Genomic DNA, 21460 nt, shown 5'->3' on the forward strand with positions numbered 1-21460 from the left:
ATCTGCTGTTTAACCTGTGCCTTTTCTCCTTTTTGTTTATATAAACTATTGTAGTTTCTGAAGCAAATACACAATTTTTACCAGTGCAGCACAACAGTACATTATTTTTTCATTACTTTAAAATGCTTTTCATTTTTGGAGTTACGTTTCCTTTAAAGAATTTTCTCAGATAATTGTTCTCCAATCTTACTTTTAGCAATTAGAGACGCATGTGGATTCCTGAAGCTTGCTGCATTTGAAATCCTTAAAATACATTTTGCCCCAGTTCTTGTTCATCTTAATCCTGTTCTTCTGATCATCTTAGAAGTCAGTTAGCATTTGGGGCTATTTTTTCAGAAGGACCTGGTGTCAAATATTGGATTTATCCTGTTGCAATTTTTCCAAAAATCAACAATGTAATGATGTTGGTGACAGATAATTACTGGCTATTAAATTGAGGAATGGGGACTTGTACTTGAAGGTACTGTCTTAGTTTTCTTTGATCATGTGAATCTGAAATACCTCAGAACAGCCAGCTAAGAGGCTGAGACCTCAACAGACAAGGTGGGTGGTATATTTTTAAGGTTTCATTGAACCTACAAACTAGGTTCAAAAATTGTAAAGCTGTTCCCTCTTGTGGATTTATGAAATATTTTTCTAACATAAAAGGATTTTCAAGCTCCTGTGTCTGAAATGAGCTGTAACTCAAGAGTACATTTGAAAATTCTCAAGTTCCTGCATGATCATCCTCTTGCCTGTCATCCTGGAGTTCAGTAGACATAAGATCTAGTGAAATAGTTGTTTGGCGTGTTATGTTTAAGGAATGTGAGGCTTTTGAGACTTCTTCAACCACTTCCTGTCCCTTAAAGACCTTGGGAAAGTGTTGCCATGGACTTATCCCTATTCTGTGTTCCGTTTTTGACTGCCAGGCAAAACCAACAGTGCAAGGGTGCCAATTATATAGAACACCTGCCTTCACCAGGTTTTGCAGCAGTATTGGTCTCGTTTGCTTGCTTGCACATGCAAAAAAAATAGTCTTTTGTGCACAGTTTAAAAAAATTGTTTGCGCAGAGAAGAGGCAGGCTCAGACTATGCAAAGATAAAAGCAAGCCGGTGCCTTCAGTGTGCGCCAGCCATTCTCATACAGATGATGTTGCACCAGTTGTGTGGACTTTACTAACCAGTTTTTGCTCTTTCAGAATCTCGCATAACATGTTACACCTAAATATATGGGCACAATCAAAATTGAATTCTGAGAATGGATTTCGCATTTCATCTAAAAAAAGAAAATAGAAAATAGTGCTAATTTTTTTAACCTATCCATTTTGTATATTCTGTTAGTAAATGAGCTAATTTATGTGTTTCATCAATTTTGTGCCATTATTGCACATCTTAATATTTATCTGTCTGTCTGTCTACCTGCCATCTAACTAACGCAATGTATTGCCCCAAAAATGTATGAAAGCAATTTGTAGTTGTTATGTATATACAAACACAATACTGTACATTTTTATGCGCTGCAGACATTTAGACTACGGATATGTTATTGCCACACTTACATGGAACAATAAAGAACCAATTTAGATGTAGAGTGGCTTCAGGATTCTTAATATGCTGGTACGCTGTATATAATAGATATTATAACCAAAGTTTAATAATGCTTCGATGATGGCAGTTACTACATTACTCCTCTAGGTGACACTGTCTCTTAATAAATCACTATTTGTAGGCAATACCCTTAATGGGACTGCACTAGGCAAATCCATAATGTCAAAGGACCGTGGAGTTTTGTAGTTAATGACATTGGCTGTAGCAAGCAATGCCAGTCAGCAGCATCAAGGGCAAATAAGGTCTTGAGCTGTATTAAAAGGGGAATAAATTCACGGGAGGAGGGGGTCATTCTTCCACTGTATAGAGAGCTGTCTAAACCTCACTTTCACACTGTTAGTTACAGTATATCACTCTTATCCTTATGTTCAGCAGAAGCACCACAAAAAAACCTTAGCAAGCCTGAGAGCAACTTGTTGATTTCCAAATACATTTATACAAAGATAAATACTTCAGTACAGAGCCCTGCAGTAAGTAGGTAGTAGGTAAGTGTAGGTTGTATTATGAATAGTCCGTAACATCTAGCTTCCATCCATGTAATGCAGGGGTCCCCAACCTTTTGAACCCATGAGCAACATTCAGAAGAAAAAGGAGTTGGGGAGCAACACAAGCATGAAAAATGTTCTTGGGATGCCAAATAAGTATTGTGATTGGCCATTTGGTAGCCCCTGTGTGGATTGTCAACCTACATTGAGGTTTTTATGCAGCCAAAACTTGCCTCCAAGCCAAGAATTCAAAAATAAGCACCTACTTTGAGGCCACTGGGAGCAACATCCAAGGGGTTGGAGAGCAACATGTTGCTCACGAGCTACTGGTTGGGGATCACTGATGTAATGTATAATGCATGATGATATGTTTAGAAAACAGGTATTTGATTATGTTTTGATTTGATTATGAGGAGTAAGTTAAGAAGCCATCAGAGAGGTGAACCAATCACTGCTGTGACCCTTCTTTGGCGCCGGAGAATCAGTCCTCGCAAACATATATGTAATGTTACTTCCTTCATTGCTGGTGCCTGGATGGAAGCCAGCATATTGTTCCCTTTTTAATGCCAGCTATGGCATTATGTGGTGTGTCTCCTGCTACTGATTTCTAATCAGTAATGGTAGTGGTAGCAATTTTATTTGCTTCTCTGAAAACTCTGAATGCATCAACGCAAGTCTCAAAACCAAGCGCCTGTCTACAGCAGATAAAGCTGCCTTACCATGGGGAAAACAACCAAGAAAAAAGACCATAGCAGAAACACTTCACACGGTAACCAAAGTTCCTTGTCAAAAGACGAAAGGACTGCAACACCCCAGGTGAAGGCAAGATGGCGGACACTACATAAAATTTAATCCAAACCCTTCAAGTAATAAGCTCCTTTTCAGTCCAATCCCTGCAATGTACGCAAAACCCCTATTTTCTTTAACAAAATGTCCCATGATGCTTCTTGATTTCAGCAAGTTGAGGATTGCTTGTCATGTGCAGAACGGTAAAGGAATGGGCGGTGCATGCGTGTTTCGAATTTTTGGTAGCAGTCTTCTACTTCTTGAGAATGAGCACTTACCCCTGTGTTTACCCATGCACATTTAGTTCATAGGTGCCATCATTATGTAATTAAAAAGAAAATGGCAGCCACAACTAAGGGGTGAGAGCACTAACTTGGAGAGGGTGCTATGGGAGAAAGGAGCAGTATTTAAAAAAAAAGAAGTCAGCGATCAGATCTATGCAAGATACTGTGAGATTGAGTGAAAGCCTTTCCTTGTCTTCAATTGAATTATATTTCATTGTTGTGTTTATGTTACAGGGCTGTTTTAGAGGCCAGGGTAAAGACATGGTCATTCAGGTCTAGATTTATAAAAGATAACATATTTCTTTTATGGTACATTATCAAAATCCCTGAATATTATCAACTGTTTCTACTTCCATTTGATCACAGTGTGAGCCACTAGTTTGTCTATGTCTCATAAATGAAGTTCCATCCACATACAAGTTACAGTTCTGGGTGGATTTGGCATACGTGAACCTAAATATAAAAGATTTTTTTCAAAAACAGTCATTCTATCCAACCATAAAAAGTTTCCACTTTCTTAGTTGGAAGATATGTATTAATGCTTGACTATAGAATTGTTCTTGTATAGTCATAAGTCTGGCTTGTGTCTAATAATTAATGAAGACGTACCTTGTACTTGATTGATATAATTAATCCTTATTGGAGGCAAAACCAGCCTATTGGGTTTATTTAATGTTTATATGATTTTCTAGTAGACTTAAGGTAAGAAGACTATACAAATTACCGAAAGATCTGTATCTGGAAAACCCCAGGTCCCGAGCATTCTGGATACCAGGTCCTGAGCATTCTGGATAACAGGTCCCATACCTGTACTACAACTCAAGGGCCCACACATTGCTGATAACAAAAAACTATACATTTGCCACTCATTATCTGCCATCTGTAACCAAAGACTTTTCATTTAAGCATTTTATTATTTTGCTTTTCATATTTTTTTTTTATTTGTATAAACATTCATAGTCCAGGGACTGCAATAGCTGGACAATTCCCAGTTTGCAGAAATGAGTACTGTCATTTTCTTATTCTTACCTTTATCCGGGTTGGGTTTTGTATTATAGTGAGTAAGAGGTGGATATTTAAGATTTATGTAAATAGATCTCTCCCTGCCTATGTTATTCCCTCTATATCAGGTAGTATTGATGATAGTTGATCACCTAGGTGACACATTTCTGTAGATCATCCATGGGGTCCAGACTTTATAAAAGGATTTCTGGGAGTCAGTTTTCAAACTGTCAGTTTTTCCAATACTAGGATATTAACTATTTTAGCTTTTACTAGATGAAAATCTAGGAACGGTGACTTCCAGGCAGTTGCTATAACCCGTTTAGAGGCTGAAAAAAATGTTATCAGTTTCCAGAGGTGTTTGTTGCCTCCTGAGATTAATTTATGTATTAGTGCTTCCTCAGCGTTAAACCAGTAACATTTAGGGGCCGATTCATGAAGCTCGAGTGAAGGATTCGAATTAAAAAAACTTCGAATTTCGAAGTGTTTTTTGGGCTACTTCGACCATCGAATGGGCTACTTCGACCTTCGACTACGACTACTAATCGAACGATTCGAACTAAAAATCGTTCGACTATTCGACCATTCGATAGTCGAAGTACTGCCTCTTTAAAAAAAACTTCGACCCCCTACTTCGGCAGCTAAAAGCTACCGAAGTCAATGTTAGCCTATGGGGAAGGTCCCCATAGGCTTGCCTACGTTTTTTTGATCGAAGGATATTCCTTCGATCGTTGGATTAAAATCCTTCGAATCGTTCGATTCGAAGGATTTAATCGTTCGATCGAAGGAATAATCCTTCGATCGTTCGATCGCAGCATTTGCGCTAAATCCTTCGACTTCGATATTCGAAGTCAAAGGATTTTAGTTCCTAGTCGAATATCGAGGGTTAATTAACCCTCGATATTCGACTCTTGATGAATCGGCCCCTTAGTGTGTAGATGCAAATCCAAAATCGGATAACTTTAGGGCTTTCCCACCAGATGTGCATGAAGTTGCCTTGTTGACCACAATTTGTAAAACATAAAGTCAGGTAGGGACTAAATACCCCTGGCGTAGGATTTTTTTGGGATGTTTCTTGTATAGCTATGTGTATGGAGCAATGTACTGTATCTTTGATGATGTCAAACCTTTGGTCTTCCTCCATACAAATATGTAGATCTTTCTCCCATAGTGAAACAAATCTAAGCTCCTTCAGAGGAGTCCAATGGGTTAACTGGTCATATATTATTGAGATTAAACGCTGTTGAGGAAAATCTTGTAGGCACATTCGTTCATTCGTTTTGTGATTGAAAGCATAAAGTCATCTGTGTATAACACACATTTATAGTTATTTTGGTTTGTGCTCGAATTGCAGCTGTGAAAGTTTTGATGGCCAGGGCAAACAACAGGGGGGACAAAGGGCACCTCTGTCGCGTGCCCCACCCAGTTGAGAATTTGGGGGAACTGAATCCCATATGATGTACTGTCACTATGGGGTGATCATGTAAGGCTGTGATAACATGATCACCTGAGCAAGTGAGTTGAGAAACTGTTATTTAAAAGGGTTTTTTGTAGATATGTCCACGACACTGTATCAAACGCCTTTTCCAGATCTAATGATAGTAACATTGAAGGAATATTGTTCAAGGGTCACTGAATCAAATTTATATTTATCCTGTAGGATATCATCAGGCCCTCCTTTGGGAGGTAGGGGCGATGGAGGACGCCGGCCTCGGGGAGCCCTCATTTTAAATCCGGCCCTGGATATCATTAAATAATTTGTGGAGCCCTGGTGTTAAGATTGTTGTGAATGTTTTATAATATTTCCCAGACAGGCCATCCGGCCCTGGGGATTTCTTAGCTTTCAGTATCTTTATTGCTTGTCGTATTTCCTGTGGGTTGATTGGGGCAGATAGTCTCTCTTTTTGATCCTGCGTGTTTTATGGTATAAAGATTGATAATAGTTAGCAAATTCCGGAACTATTTTGGCTGGGCTTGCTGTAAGAAGGCTTTTTTGTTTTCTAATATTGGTAAAAGGAGACTGTTGATATTTATTTAACAAGCGGTATCTGCCTTGTTTGCCGTCTGGAAATATTTTTGTAGCATTTTATTATTTTTTAACATTATTTTTACATTACTAAGGTTTGTTCAAATATTTACATTATTGACGTTTATGGAACAGCTGGTTACACAGAGAAGATACAATGTTTTGATCAGAGACTGCTGCTTGACTTGTCAATCATTTTTGTAAGACAAAAGTGCTGAACTGTATACCAATAAACATAACAATTCAACAACTGTGGTGCATTGGTTTATTTTGTTTTTCCTGTAAAAATTCTGGATCTCTTAAAGGATAAAGAGAGGCCCTCCCCTACCAATTTTTTCCCTGTATGTAGGGTTCACAACCCTATTTTTCTTTGTTCAACCTCTTGCAAAGTATAGTTTGTAATCAAGTTCCATATTTTCCGAAAGATTTCTAACTTTACAAAGTAAAGTATCATGTTGCTTCTGAGTGAGTGACATTGTTTCCCACTATTTTAACCTTTTTAAGAAAAATTTAATTTTTTTTGGGTGAGAGAGTAATAGCTGGTTGAAATGGTGTCTTTTCCACAAGATCAGATCATATCTGTTAATTTTCATCCTGGGAGGTTGACAATATATTTTATGTACTGTGAAAATAACCAGAGCCTCATACATGCAAGATGGTTGCTGTAACTAATCGTTCACATGAAAGTTATGGGACCTCTTTGTCACTATTCATTAATCCATTTAGTTGGAGCTTTCACATCGGTGGCTGGGTCCTGAAAAGGGAACTGTGTCATGTGTTGCATCCTGTATTTAACAAAAAAAAACAACAGGAAGTTCTGGGATTTTCAGCCAGAAAAAAAGGCTGTTTTTAGAGAGGAAACTAAAGACATTAAAAGAGCCATGACGCGAGAGTGCATAGTTTTCTTATAATCAAAACCATGAGCAGACAGTTAGTGAAAGTTCCAGCCAGCTGAGAGAAGGGGCTGATGTGCAGGGAACACAGACTGGACTTGAGCAAGGAAACCTGGAAGGTTTATTTCATGAACTGCATCTCAGTGCCAGCTGCTTCTGTGTCACCTGAAAACCCATTCAGGTAATGTGCAAGATGGAGACTTTCCTCCTCTCTTATCCAAGAACTACATTTCTTAGATCTGAGCTTAGAACACGTCTTGATAACGGCAACTATCTGACTGCGCTGCATCTGTCCTTTGTTTTCCTGTGTTAAGTGGTAATAAGAGAGATAATATACTGCCAGTGCCGTGTCCGTTTTATTCTGGGAATGGGGATCAAATGTCACACTGTAAGCCAAAGTGGGAAAAGAGAGGCAGTTGAAGGCTGATTAAAGCAGTAAAGCAAAATCTGAAATGTTACACAGCATTTTCTAAACAAATTTGTAGAAAATGTATTTCATGTATTATGTTGAGCTATGTTGATACTACGGTATAATATCATTTTTACACAGAATTAGAGTTAGACTAAAGCACTTAGCATTCTCTGCCAGCAGGATACCACAGGCTACTGCTTTATTTACATTAAGTTGGTGAGCCAAAGGTTGAGTACCAATAAGTTGGACACTATTATAGTTGTCAGTCAGTATGTAGAAAAAGTGTGCAGAACTGTTTCACATTAAAAAAACATTTATAGCTCATAGCTTGTTGAAATCAGCAACTTTTCAGGCCACCTTTGGCGTTTTATCAAGCTGTGTGATTGGGTTCAAGCCAGCAGGCTAACTACCTTCAAACACCCATTATTAATGTTGTATTTGTTTTGTTCAATCTACCTTTATTATGACATAATGCTTAATAAAATGAGCAAAGAATGTTAGGGATAACCTTGAAGTTTGTGACCTGTAGTGTGGTTCTCAGTCAGTAGCATCTCGATTTTCTCTTATTATGGAACTACATTGTAATACATAATGTCCTTTGGGTATTTAAGGTATTTAAATACATTTGATGCCATGATTTAGAAACAACTGGAGGTGTACAGGATAGATGTCTCTGCTAGAACCATGAATAGTAACTTATGCAGGATACAAGATTTTTGCTTGTATATTATACATACTTTGTATTTATAGCTATATGTTTATGGAATATATGCAGTATTATTCAAAGAGCCATTCCTGTGAAATTATTTGTTTAATATTAGTGTCATAATATATCAAAAGCATTTACAGTGCTAGGGTATCATTTAATTGAAATATCCTTATTTATTGCAATAGGGGGTACATTACTCCTTATATGCCACACATTTTAATTTTATCCAAGTTGTATGTCTTCTTGGTGTAATTTTGTTTTTTATGCCATTCAACCTGTTATTGGAATAAAGGGACTGGATTACTTTAAGGCGATACATGAATTGAAACGTCCAGGTATCTGACTAATTGGCTTATGGGCCAAAAGCTTTTGATACATTCATTTGACCTGATGGCCAAATCAGATTTGACAGTGAAGAGGAGTTGTAGGTCCTCATCTGTTAATGCACCATGCCTTCACCAACAAGTTCCATCAGAAGACTACATTTGCCGTTTGCACAGATCATCTATAATTAATCTGTTGAAACTGACCCCTGCAGTGACCTACATACCTACACAGCAGGGCACTGATATAAGTCAAACTGTCACTTATTCAGATCACTTGATCGGACTGTATCCAGATGACACTCGCAGCTTTTGGATTCAATAATTTGGGCAGGCATGTGGTGTGCACTAATTCATCTGACTGACGCGCGAAATTATGATGCCATTAGTTATCCAAATAGTAAGCTCTACTGGATTCAGTTCAGCCAAAGTAGATTACTTTCACACCTATAATGCTTCATAGCTGCCGCAAACTAAAAATACCAAATATGTTGCTGAAGATGTGGAAAGCTGTACTAAGATACATTGCACTGTAAGCCGAGAGAACTAGATGTTCTGTTGCCTTAGTCCAGGATTCAATTACTGTTCCACCCACAAAAGTAATGGCTGAAGAACCAACTAGTCATTGTGGTGGACCTGGTCCAAGTCCTCTAATGCAGACCCAAACATATTAGGCTGAAGGCCAGTTAGGCCAAATTTGAAGGTGAATGGTTTTACTGCCATGGATATTTTTAGTTATAGGAAAATTAATTTTAGGAGAAAATTTTCATGGCTGTATATGTGTGACTTTGTAATCAGCTAAGGCCATCCCCACTATAGCTACTACTACTACTATTTTTGCACCTCGTAATTACAGAAATGTGCATATACATAATGTTATGTAGTAGCTCTTGGTTAAAATAAGAAAAATAAAGCATACTCTTTTGATACCATGGTTTTAGTATTCAGTGCTGGGCACAAAGACCATTACTGATGGGCTGCTAGTTCAAAGTACATACTGCATAGCTAATCTTTTTTTAGTACATATATATATATACTGATATATATATCAGATCAGTGAAACTCTAGTGGGCAAATTTACTAACCAGCGAAAATTCACCAACGTCCCCTTCGCATCCAGTGCAACACTTCAGCAGGCGAAAATTCGCTCAGACAACCCAATTCACTAACAAGCAGAGTTTCGTACTGGGTGCTGAACGCTGGGGACTTTTCGATATTGGTACTTCGGTAATGAGAGCATTTCAAAGCGAAGATACGCTAGCGTTCATTTCTGCCTACAGAAAATTTGCTAGAGATCTTGCGCTCAGGTTAATTTGCATATGTCGGGAAATCTAAAGTTCTATGGACTTCTTTATGTTATATGTTGTAGCAAATACGTTACATTTACACTGTTAATTACACATGTCCAGGGAACCTTAATAAAAAAATAGAGTTGTTATAATGCCCTACACATGAGCCCACTGTAAAGTTAATGTTTTATACTGTATGTTAGAAAATGTATGAAGAAAACCTTAAAAAAAAATTTAAGGACTTTTGCAGCCTATCACTCTGAAAAAAGGAAAAGTCGCCAGCGTTTTTTGAACTTTGATGCATTTTCCACTCACGGAATATGATGTAAGTGACAGAAGATTGAGGAAGATCTATGTACTGCATTGCACATCCCTGGCCTAAGATGGTGAAGGCAAGTCTGGCAAAAGAGGTAACGTTCAGTAAAATCCGTATTTTAGTGAATTTGCAGAGTAATGTGCATTCGCCAGAGCGAATTGTTGCCTGGCGATAGACTGTGAATGACTGCTAGCACCTGTCTCTTTCACTAGCGAATTGGCACCTGCGCCCGTTAGCAAATTGGCGATATCCCTGCTGGCGTTAACCCGAGCGAATTAACGCTAGCGTTAGCCACTTCGCCCTTTAGTAGATCTGACCCATGGGTTTCTTGATAGTTACAATGGAAGGTTACAGGTTGGACATCCCTGAATTAAATACTCTTTACCTTAATTTAGGGCCACAGCCCCAAACCTATAGATGGAAATTAAGATCTCATCCCTCTCAAATGTTTTTCTTTACCTTATCCCTGATCAAACTCCTGTTTGGCTCTGTCCGATCATCATTCAAAAATTTCCAGGGACATTCTGCTACTGAGTAGGAACGGTTTTCTACTATAATTTCCAGAATGAGGGCAACTTGCTTCCCAGGTTTTGGACCACTTAAACTCTTCTGTGCAGTTCTTCTGCCATTTTCTGCCATCCTAAATATGTTGCTGAGAGTTCAGCTGCAAGCTACAGTTTCCTGATTTATGTTCCTGCTGTGCAGAGAATGTGTGCTTTCATGAAAGAATTACATTGGACATTGGCTTCTACAAAATTAACCTCTGCTATTACATTACATTGACCATAGTCTTGGCCAAGGAGAGAGTCATTATATGAAGGGTGCTAGATGGTGACCACTTATCAGCTTAGATCATATGAAAAAAAGGGAAAAGCAATGGCAATTGGCAACCCAATTTATGTCATGATGTGTAAGAATCACCAGTCTGCCCACACATGCACCAATCGGAGAGTCTAAAAGTTGGCATGTGCAAAATGATCTTAATTTTTGGGCACAATGGAGCTGGAATGTGACACAATTTTATCTGGAAATAGACTTTCATTGTTGAACGATGCCAGACATTGTCCCTTAAAATTGCCACTACCACATGAGCTTGCTTATTCACCATACTATTTGTATGAAAATCTAACCTTTTTCCAGAGAGACCAATTCTACATCTATTCTACATCTACAGTATTCAAAGAACAGTTGAACACATTTCTTCTATTTCGTTTTCAGATAAGGATCGATAGTTATTACTGTAAGGGGCAGACTCCCTAAAAGGCGAAGTTACTAACGCTAGCAAAAATTAGCCAGCGTGACGTCATTTTGGGAATTTGTCACTTCGCTAGTAAAGGAGATAGACGCTAGATTCACACTCTAATGCCAGGCGAATTTTCGTTCTGGTGAACGGACGTAACTCCGCAAATTCACTAAGATGCGGATTTTACTGAACGTTACCTCATTTGCCAGACTTGCCTTCACCAGCTCAGACCAGACAAAGTGCAATGGAGTGCATAGGACTTCCTCAATTTTTAGTGCAAAAAAACCCAAACAACGCTGGTGTTTCCAGGTGCTAGACTGGGAGACCTTTGTCTGCTTTTTGGGTCAACTGCGATATCCAAGGAAAGAAATCCAGTAGCACACGTTAATTGATGCAGACTCTATTTAGCCCATATGTGAACAAACAAGGGCAATGTTTCGGGTCTCACTGGACCCATTACCCTTTATATACTGTATACCAGTTTGAGAAGATTCTTTAATATCCACTTAATTTGACATAAATCTGTTGCTTAAGCATTCATTTTAGTTTTCCTTTAAAACCACTGAAAATTGCGTTGTATTACATTTTCTTTAATTAAGCAAAAAAAAAAGGTTTTACTTTCCTAAACACTGGTTTTAAGGTTCAGATTAGTGATGTGCCGGCTGGCCTTTTCCCGACCCGCCCGCCCTCCCACCACCTGCACATGCCCGAGCCAAACTTCTGAGTTCCTTTTATAGACCCGCGCCGGCCCGCCGCCTGGATGATGTCACAAAAGGGGCGAGAGGCATGCGTCTATAAAGAAGTCGGAAGCCAGCATTTGGAAGGTCGCAGACAAGACAGCAGTCAGAAGAGCTCAACCAGCACCCGCCCGCTACCCGGAAAGGGGAGTGCGAGGTTCGGCCCGACCCGCGGATCCCGCACATCACTAGTTCAGATATAATTTGTATTGATGGAAGACCGTGACCTTTTTACTGGAAATTCTGTACAAAAAATGTTTGTGTAAATAACAAATCTCAATCTAAATGAGAGTATATACAATTTAATGTATGGGGTTTATTGTATATCATAGATGTCTGACTTGTGGCCCTAAATCTGATCTTAATGTTTGGGTTGTTGGAGGTTATATTATAGCAACCACTTGAGGGCCACACATTTTGAGTGTACGCTATCATATTCATTGGCTTAGCAACAAAAAGAGCAGAGAAAGGGATCTGAGAAAGGACCTGGATAGAACATTTATTGCAATGTTCTTTTATTTACCTAATATTTTGCAAGATTCATATGTAAAAAGGCTTTGGGAAATATTTTCTTTCCTTGGGCAATATTTATGTTTTGCCCCTAAACAGTACCTAAATTTACACAGAATGTACATAATGTTACTGTTTTACTTAGATTGTAAGCTCCAGGGGGAAGTGTGTACTATTACAGAACTGTCAAGATTTACAGAGCAATATAAATAATAATAATAAGTTGTACATTTCCCCTTTAACGTCCTTTTCAGCATACTCAGGCTAGGGGGGGGAATTAAGCTTTCCTGTCCTGTACAAATGAAAGCAGTTCAGAGTGCGTGACTGCAACCCTTCATCACTGCCAACATCTAAACAATCTTGATTCCTGAGCTGGCTTCCACAGAGACAGCCGGGTGCCTCAATTCAATGCCAGGAAGCTCGGGACATGCAGATTTCTGTTTTACATTTTTAAACACCAATGAAATTATGAGTTGAAGAAGTTGAAGGGCTTGCCATTCTCTAATTCCAGCAATTGTGCTGCGGACAGGGAGTGGCATTCTGACAAGCATACTTCTAATATTTTTTTCCCCCCCAGAAATAATGCATACTTTAGTTTCCTCGAGACATTTCTGTAGACTGGAACATTTAGATTTGTTTATAGATAGGGATGATAAGAGGTCCCAGTAGACAAAGCAAATGAGGCAATCGACCTGGAAAGCTTGGCCTCCAGCTGTTTACACTACATTTCAAACTATTTTGTCTTGTGTCTGCATCAACCTTTCAATGCTTTTTTTATTACTTTTGCTTGGTACTTTCTTCTCCTTAACCCATAACTTAAATTGCCAAAAACCAACAGTGATATGTAGTATTTTATAATAAATTATTATACTATATTATACTTTTATTTAGTGGTGTTTTTTGTCCTCTTAAAGAGAAGTTAAAGGACCAGTATATATCCTTGTTCAACATGAGTGCAACCAATAGGGCTTGTGCCAAGCATCCTTTTTGCCTATTGTTTTAACCACAAAAACTGTATGGTGTTTATTTCTTGAGCTAAAAAGGGCAAACAGGGAAACCAAAAGGCTAATGCCACACTCAGCCTACTTATAAGTGCAGGCCAAGAAACAGCCCCTCTGCTCCTATCTCCTACCTTCTGTGTCTGCACACGGAGCATATTTTGGCATTAAAATGCCCAAGAATGCCACATGGTGGATCTGGATGCAGACACATAATTGAATTTATGTGAGGAGCCCTGGTGGTCTAGTGGGGCGTCGGGGACGCCAACAGCTCTAATCTTCAGCTCTCCAGTGTGCACTTTTCCTTCTATTGCGTGCATGGACACTCGTTTCCGGGTTTATGTGCTGCAGCACGTGATGTCATTGTGATTTGGAGTGTAGTTTGAATATTTAAAGGGGCCTTGGGCAGTTACTCACTGCCCAACGTAAAGGTCTATTTCTTCGTTTCTGTGTGCTATTTCTGCTGTTCTTGATCTGTTACTGACCCTGCCTGTCCCTGACCTTGCCTAGTCCACTGCCTGTCCAGACCCTTGCCCAGGGTCTGACTGGGCCAGTGGGAAACGGGAAAAAACCTGGTGGGCCTCAGCTCTTGTAGCCCCCGCTAGCCCAGACCCACTTCCTGCAAAAGACCTGTACGTGCACAATTGCGTCAAAAACCCCAGTGTGCATGCGCAATAAAACAGTGTGAATTCGTAATCGCGGCACACCAGGGCAGGGCAAGCGGCAATGGGCCTCTGGGGTGGCCCGGAGACAGCAGCCCTGGTGGGCCTCGGGCCCCCCATTCCGACCCTGCCCTTGCCTGTGTATCGACTTCTCTCTTGTATCCTGCTTTGTACTTTGACTTTGGTGTGTTTGACTCGGCCTGTGGCCTCAACTACTCTTTTGTCTTCTGAATCTGTACTACCAGTCCTGAATGATATTGACCCAGCCTGTCCATTGACCACAATCCTGTTCTCTGTTCTACTTAAAATGTTTGGTTCGCTTGTCTGCCCATAACTCTTTCCCTGATCCTCACGTTAAGACCTGGTAGCACCCGAGTAGTGGAGGGCCTCTCCCTAAGCCAAAGGTGGTTGTTATTATATGGATACGGGTGAGCCATGACTGGTCCGGGACCTTAGGGTTAGTCCTGGGTTTGGGATTCTGTTTGTAACAGCTGACGCCTGTGGATTGGCACATTCTTGGCCCGCATATAAGTGCAGTCTTTGGATCAGCAGATCTGCATTCGCCAGCCTCTTGCTTACTCCATTATGTTGCACCAGAAAGAAAATGGTAAAAAAAAATCAATTGTATATTTGTTAAACAGCGTGCGTTTATCAGTAAAATAATTATTCTTATCTATAAGAAAAAAGGATTATGGACAGAAACACAGTCAGACCCTGGTTGTGAATGTAAGTTTTTATTTTGGTAGGACTTTATTTATCAGGTCTTTCTATATATTAATATATAGTATATTATAGTGCAGCAATATATTAACAACTATCAATGTTAATTAGTTAGTATAAATTAGTATTTTACGTGGGCGGGTCCTTATTACAGTATGTGAAAACAAGTGACATCAAGGCATTATATATGTTTCTTCTCCTTCATCTGATCATTTTGACATTGGACACTAATAATATGATCAAATAAAGTGTTAAAATATATACAAGTTTTGGATTCCAAATAGTTAAACAAATAGTTAATTTTTTTTTTAATTATTTCCTTTTTTTCTGTAATAGTAAAACAGTACCTTACTATCTTGTTGAGTTTATTTATGTACATTTTTTTTATAGCAAACTTAAGATATGGTTATACAAATTACAGAAAGATCCTTTAGAAAACTCGAGCATTCTGGATAACAGGTCCCGTACCTGTACAGTACTGTGCTCTTAGCCTCTGTGTTTCACACAGCAAAACAGCAGAATGAATCACTGAGCAACAATCACTCCCATTTGTATAATATCCCTTATCTATATTGTCCATTGCCAAGGAATGCTTTTATACATTTCCCATGGCGTTCCTCATGAGTGAGGATCATGTCTACGTCTGTATGTTTGTCTGGAAATGGCTATACATTCATTAACTACCAATGTGGAGAACATTTAAAGGGATCCTGTCATCGGAAAACATGTTCTTTTTCAAAACACATCAGTTAATAGTGCTACTCCAGCAGAATTCTGCACTGAAATCCATTTCTCAAAAGAGCAAACAGATTTTTTTTATATTCAATTTTGAATTCTGACATGGGGCTAGACATTTTGTCAAATTCCCAGCTGCCCCTGGTCATTTTGAACAAATTCATTTTGAAAAAAATTTTTTTTCTCATGACAGTATCCCTTTAACTGTAACTGATTTTTTCAGTAATATTTATCACGAGAAGAAAATTATACGAATAATTAAAATGTCAAACTAAATACATACAAATATATCTAGTTTTAGCCATTCTTTAATTTAGCAGCAGTTCCTTTCTACATGCCTAAGCTTTTGATGTATGGGTGTATTCTTCCTTGCGATTTTCAACATACCTGTAGCTGTGTGGCCTGTTATTTACTTGAGTGAAATCAACCTTATCCCATTTTACAGGTGGTTGAAAATATGCTCCTCCGGCCACTGACCTAATATTTAGATCATAGACTGACATTTCAACCAACTGTGTTCTAAATGCAGAACTTGTCAGTTGATGTGGAAATAAAACAGTGGGGCCTTAGCCTATGCTTTTAGCTTAGTTTACACTTGGCATATTATAATTAAAGAATAGGAAGACTTGATATTAATTGTGAAAGTGTCCATGGTAAAGGCAGGTTGTAACATTTTGAACCATAATAAATACAATACACAATAATTAAGTTGGAGACAGGCCTCAGCTTTATTAAATCCAATAACCAGAATTAACCACATAGCCATATAAATTTCACTCATAACCCCTTAGCCAGCCCCTGCTCTTTACCCAGCAGGCTGCCTATATAGTTCTATAAATATCCCAGCCATTTATTCCCTAGCCATGAGATAACTGCTTAAATGTTCTCTCCACTTTCCTCCAGCTGCGACAATAATATATATATATATTTTTTTAAACATATATATATATATTTTAATATGGATGGGGAATCTCTCTCCAGCCAGTGCTGAGGTCACAACAATTCCTCAGCCGGTTTATGCACCCCTATTTATAGATTATTTTCCCGCCACACTCTCCTTACTCCCTCCAGACCAATCAGGGACCTAGGGTTATACCATTCCCTCTCAAACCCTTATCTTACCTTAAAACCCATATAACAACCCCCTCCACTTGTGGTTGAAGGGCTGAATTGTCCTTTCACCCTTCATTATGGCAGGAGCTAGACAGAAGACTTTCCAGCTGGATTTAAAGACCTAGAAACTCTCATGCATTGGTTCCTTATGGTATATGCGACAAAGGAGAAGCGATTGCCACTGGCTTTGTGGAGGCATCTAAAAAGGGTCGAGACAAACCTGAATTATGCTGTTTGGGGAGACCATACATTTGCTAGTCTCAAATAAGGCTCTATTTAAGGACTTTATCAAGGTCCAAGCAGGGGACGAAACGTTGACCTGTTTCTTTTAATGTTGGAATAAATAAAGAAGATTTTTTACTAAAATCCCAGTGTGCATTACTATATTCAAACAATTCTGTACAATTGGCAAGGAATAGCACCTGGGTCTGATGGATATCCGCATGGGAGTGCTTAAACCTAAGGAATTTGTATGTGTATATATATATATATATATATATATATATATATATATATATATATATATATATGCACATATATATATATATATATATCCTATATAATAATCTTCAAGTGTCTCTGCGTCCAGTCCCTGTGTCCGTGGAATTGCGCTACTGCGCATGTGCCCCACGGACCGTCTCTGGCGCGGCCCGTGCGTACTTATGACGTCAGTACGCACGGGCGCAACCCTGCCTGTGACCTGTCGCCTAGGAGAAAGAAGAGTTAGCTGCTGGACTTACCTGTTCGAAGAGAGGATCTGCCACCTGAAGAGGATCCACCGCAGCCTGAAGAGGATCCACCGCCGCCTGAAGAGGATCCACCGCCGGCTGAAGAGGATCCACCGCCGGCTGAAGAGGATCCACCGCCGGCTGAAGAGGATCCACCGCTGCCTGAAGAGAGGATCCACTGCGCCTGAAGAGAGGATCCACTGCCGCCGCCTGAAGAGAGGATCCACCGCCGCCGCCTGAAGAGAGGATCCACCGCCGCCGCCTGAAGAGAGGATCCACCGCTGTCTGAAGAGAAGATCCACCGACGCCGTCTGAAGAGAGGATCCACCGCTGTCTGAAGAGAAGATCCACTGCGACGTCTAAAGAGAGGATCCACCGCTGCCAAAGGAGAAGAAGAAGCCACCGCTGAGGAAGAAGACGTCACTAAGGAGAAACTGCTTGAAAGGGCCCCAGCGAACTTGACAGGTAAGTCCCACTGGCCACCAATGTTAACCCCCCCTGGCCTCCAATATTAACCCCCCCTGGCCACCAATGTTAACACCCCCTTGCCACCAATGTTAACCCGATTTGTCGCCAACGTTTTTAAAAAGCAAATCGCGGCGACATATCGCTCGTTTTGTCTCTGAACAAAACCAAATGAAAGACGCCAGCTCCTGTGCCCACAGCGCGTTTGTGAATCGCCTGTAGCTCCAAAACGCACTGAGACCATTTTCCGAGCGATTTATCAGAAATAGCATGTACTTAGAAAAGCACTGAAATCTCCTAGACACGCACACACACATACAGATAAGTAGCAGCAATTGTATTCAAATTACAAAGCGAACGCAATGACGCAAGAACGTAAAGACGCCAGGTTACAGCAGGAAGCACAAACCGTTTCCGGTTTGGGTGGAAAACGTACTGCACAGAGTAATGGGATACAAATCGTTCTGTGCCAATAGTCGCTGTGAATCTTCTGTTCAAAAAAGACGATCGTCTTGTCGCCGCGATTTACTTTTTTAAAACGTTGCGACAAATCGTCCAGTGTGTCCTTACCCTTAATAAGGAAGTTCAGATAAATTCAGATTTGTTTAATAGAGTTAATAATACTATACTCATCAAGATGTGTTTTTTTCCCACAAATGTGTAATCAATCACATCTCTTTTCTGCACAGGAAAAAAACAGATTTCTTCATGAAAAAAACTGCTGCCAAAAGAATTAATACTTTTTTCAGAGATGATGATACAAAAACAAATCTGGATAATTTCTCTTGTAATTGTGACCTCAGCCACTGGTAAGTGAAAATCATTTTACAAGTTCAAGTCTGCAGAGCAGAATGACTCCAAGTTTACATGCAAGGAAAGTACAATAGTGATTTTGATACATTATTGTAGGTCTCCTGTTTCTCCTGGTCTCTCTCATTTATAATTATTTTCAATTCACATACAACAATATAGATAAAATAAAAGCAAACTATTGTGTTTCCAAAGAAAAGTGCAGATGTTTTAAAAACACAATAAAGGAAAGAACACTCTCTCAGTCTCTTTAAAGGAGAACTAAACTCCCTGTACCAAAATCCCTCTAAACTGCCTGCCATAGCCCCCCTCTCCCTCCCTGCACTGTGCATTAGTCAAACAACAACCCCTTAAAAAAAACTGACTCCAAAATGCAGAGCAGCACAGCAGAGCTCCCAGGCACCATCTTCCACCGCTTCGTATTCTTTCGGGACCCACCACCGACAAGAGTGTGCGCAGTTGAAGCCAATATCTGACTTGGCCCAAATGCGCATGCTCCTGCAGGCTTCGTGACAGCTTGAGCCCCAAAAGAATAATAACAGGCGGAAGATGGTGCCGGGTGATCCGCTGGCAAGGCTACGCAAGTCGGGTGGGAGAGGTGCAGAGGTTATGTGGGAAGGGGAGGGGGAGAGGACATGGGTCAGGCAGGGTTTTAAACCAAGTAGTATTGCCTTGGACCAGAGGACAGATACCTCTTGAAAAGTCTTCTGCCTTCCCCTAGTTCAGGCTCTATTGCCCCTGCTGTCGCTCATCCCTGCTTCTCACCACGTGCTCTTCCCCCGACATCAATGCGCAGGCACGTTCATCATGCACACAAATATGGGGGTGGGTGAGGTTTTCCACCCAGGTTGACTAGACCACTTGGTCTGCCTCTGCCTTGGAAGTAATACTACTGCATCCTACCCGCCTCTTACTTCCTGGCAGTTGTATGATACTAAACGGGACTTTCATACACAATTAATAAAAAACCTGTAGTATGTATCTTTATTAATGATGGTGTCTCTTGTGTTCTTGAATCTTTTTCCAATATTAAAAAAATTTTTTTTAGCCCTATAAAAAAAATAAGGCTATTAGAAATCATCCCATGATCACTATATTAATATGTCTGCCCGTATATGGTCATGCACTTCTTGATGCCCATTATGTATGTATTTTACCATGTAGGGTTCATTATTTCCTAAAAAGATTTAAAACATAGTGTAAGCATAACTTTATGAAGTAAGACTGATATTTGATTGCATTTTACTTGCTAAGCTATATTGCCTTTCTTTGTAGGCCCTGGAGACAATGATCAACAGGATTCTGCAGAAGGTTTGTTCTAAATTTCTCTTCCCATTGTAGTCTACTTCCTCAGCAGCCCCCAATTTTTATGTGGACCTTGTTGTTCTCCTCTAGGACAAAGTATAACACAGCAGCTCTGTACTTTAGTGCTAATAAAACAAAGGTACTTTTACATTGGGCTTTATTTACCATTTAAAATATAAGTATAATCCAGCAAAATTATAGGCCTGCAGGATTAGTTTACTTTTCCTTTTGATAGTTGTTATGTTTTAGTTAAACCTTAAAGGCAAAAAAACAAGATCCTTTTTTTTACTTTTTTAATGAAAAATAAATGTATCTCCAATATACTTTAATTAAAAAGTCAATACCACTTTTATAAATTGAAGTTTATTGGGGATAGGTTTCTTTTTCACTAAAGAAAGTAAAAATGGAATTTTATTTTTGCCTTTACATCCACTTTAATGAAACCCATCTATAGCAGTGAATCTGAGCAAGGCATTTTTCAGGTCCTAAGGAAGTCTGCATCTAGGAACAGTATAACAGTCACCAAGGACCTTCTTAGAATAGGGGATGGGACTAAAATATAACCCCATGGCCATATAAAAAGTAAACATTTACAGAAAAATAAAAATATTACTATGCATTGCAAAGTAATGCAAACTGAAGCATTAAAAGGGAGCTTCAATTTATATATATATATGTGTGAAAAGTGCCTCTTATTTTTAAAAATGATAGGTGCCATTTACAACCACAGTTGCAGAAATGGATGCAGTAATTGTTCTAACTGACACAGAGGGGCACATTTACTATGGGTCGAATATCGAGGGTTAATGAACCCTCGATATTCGACCATCGAAGTTAAATCCTTCGACTTCGAATATCGAAGTTGAAGGATTTACCGCAATTCATTAGATCAAAGGAAAAATCGATTCGATCACAAATTGCTAGGAAAGCCTATGGGGACCTTCCCCATCGGCTAACATTGGTGATCGGTAGGTTTTAGGTGGCGAAGTAGGTGGTCGAAGTTTTTTTAAAAGAGACAGTACTTCAACTATCGAATGGTCGAATAGTCAAACAATTTTTAGTTCGAATTGTTCGATTCGAAGTCGTAGTCGAAGGTTGAAGTAGCCAATTCGATGGTCGAAGTAGCCAAAAAAAAACTTAGAGATTCAAAGTTTTTTTCCTTCTAATCCTTCATTTGAGCTAAGTAAATGTGCCCCAGAATGTTATGTGCATCAAAGGAAAGACACTGCACTTCTGTAACGACCACTTTGTCAGGAACCTTGTTCGATGACTGTTCCTTGCGGACACCCTTGCGGACGCCGAGGTACCGGCAGGGTTGAAGA

At 39.5% G+C, this 21460-nt stretch overlaps 1 protein-coding gene across 2 annotated transcripts in view; it reads left to right on the forward strand.

Moving 5' to 3' along the window:
* Nucleotides 1–7025: 7025 nt before the first annotated feature.
* The window catches only part of acvrl1.S (activin A receptor type 1 S homeolog), a 41884-nt gene continuing 27449 nt past the window's right edge, over nt 7026–21460 (forward strand). Inside the window, exons 1-3 of one of the 2 annotated variants that reach the window (XM_041584361.1) lie at nt 7026–7244; nt 18713–18832; nt 20109–20144. In XM_041584361.1, the coding sequence (XP_041440295.1) occupies nt 18775–18832; nt 20109–20144 (94 nt within the window). In that variant the 5' untranslated portion in view covers nt 7026–7244; nt 18713–18774. Of the gene's footprint in view, nt 7245–18557; nt 18833–20108; nt 20145–21460 lie in introns of those variants that run through there. The other variant, XM_041584362.1, reaches the window with a different exon arrangement.

Source organism: Xenopus laevis, chromosome 2S (genome assembly GCF_017654675.1).
Source record: "Xenopus laevis strain J_2021 chromosome 2S, Xenopus_laevis_v10.1, whole genome shotgun sequence".
In the NCBI taxonomy this organism is placed as follows: domain Eukaryota; kingdom Metazoa; phylum Chordata; class Amphibia; order Anura; family Pipidae; genus Xenopus; species Xenopus laevis.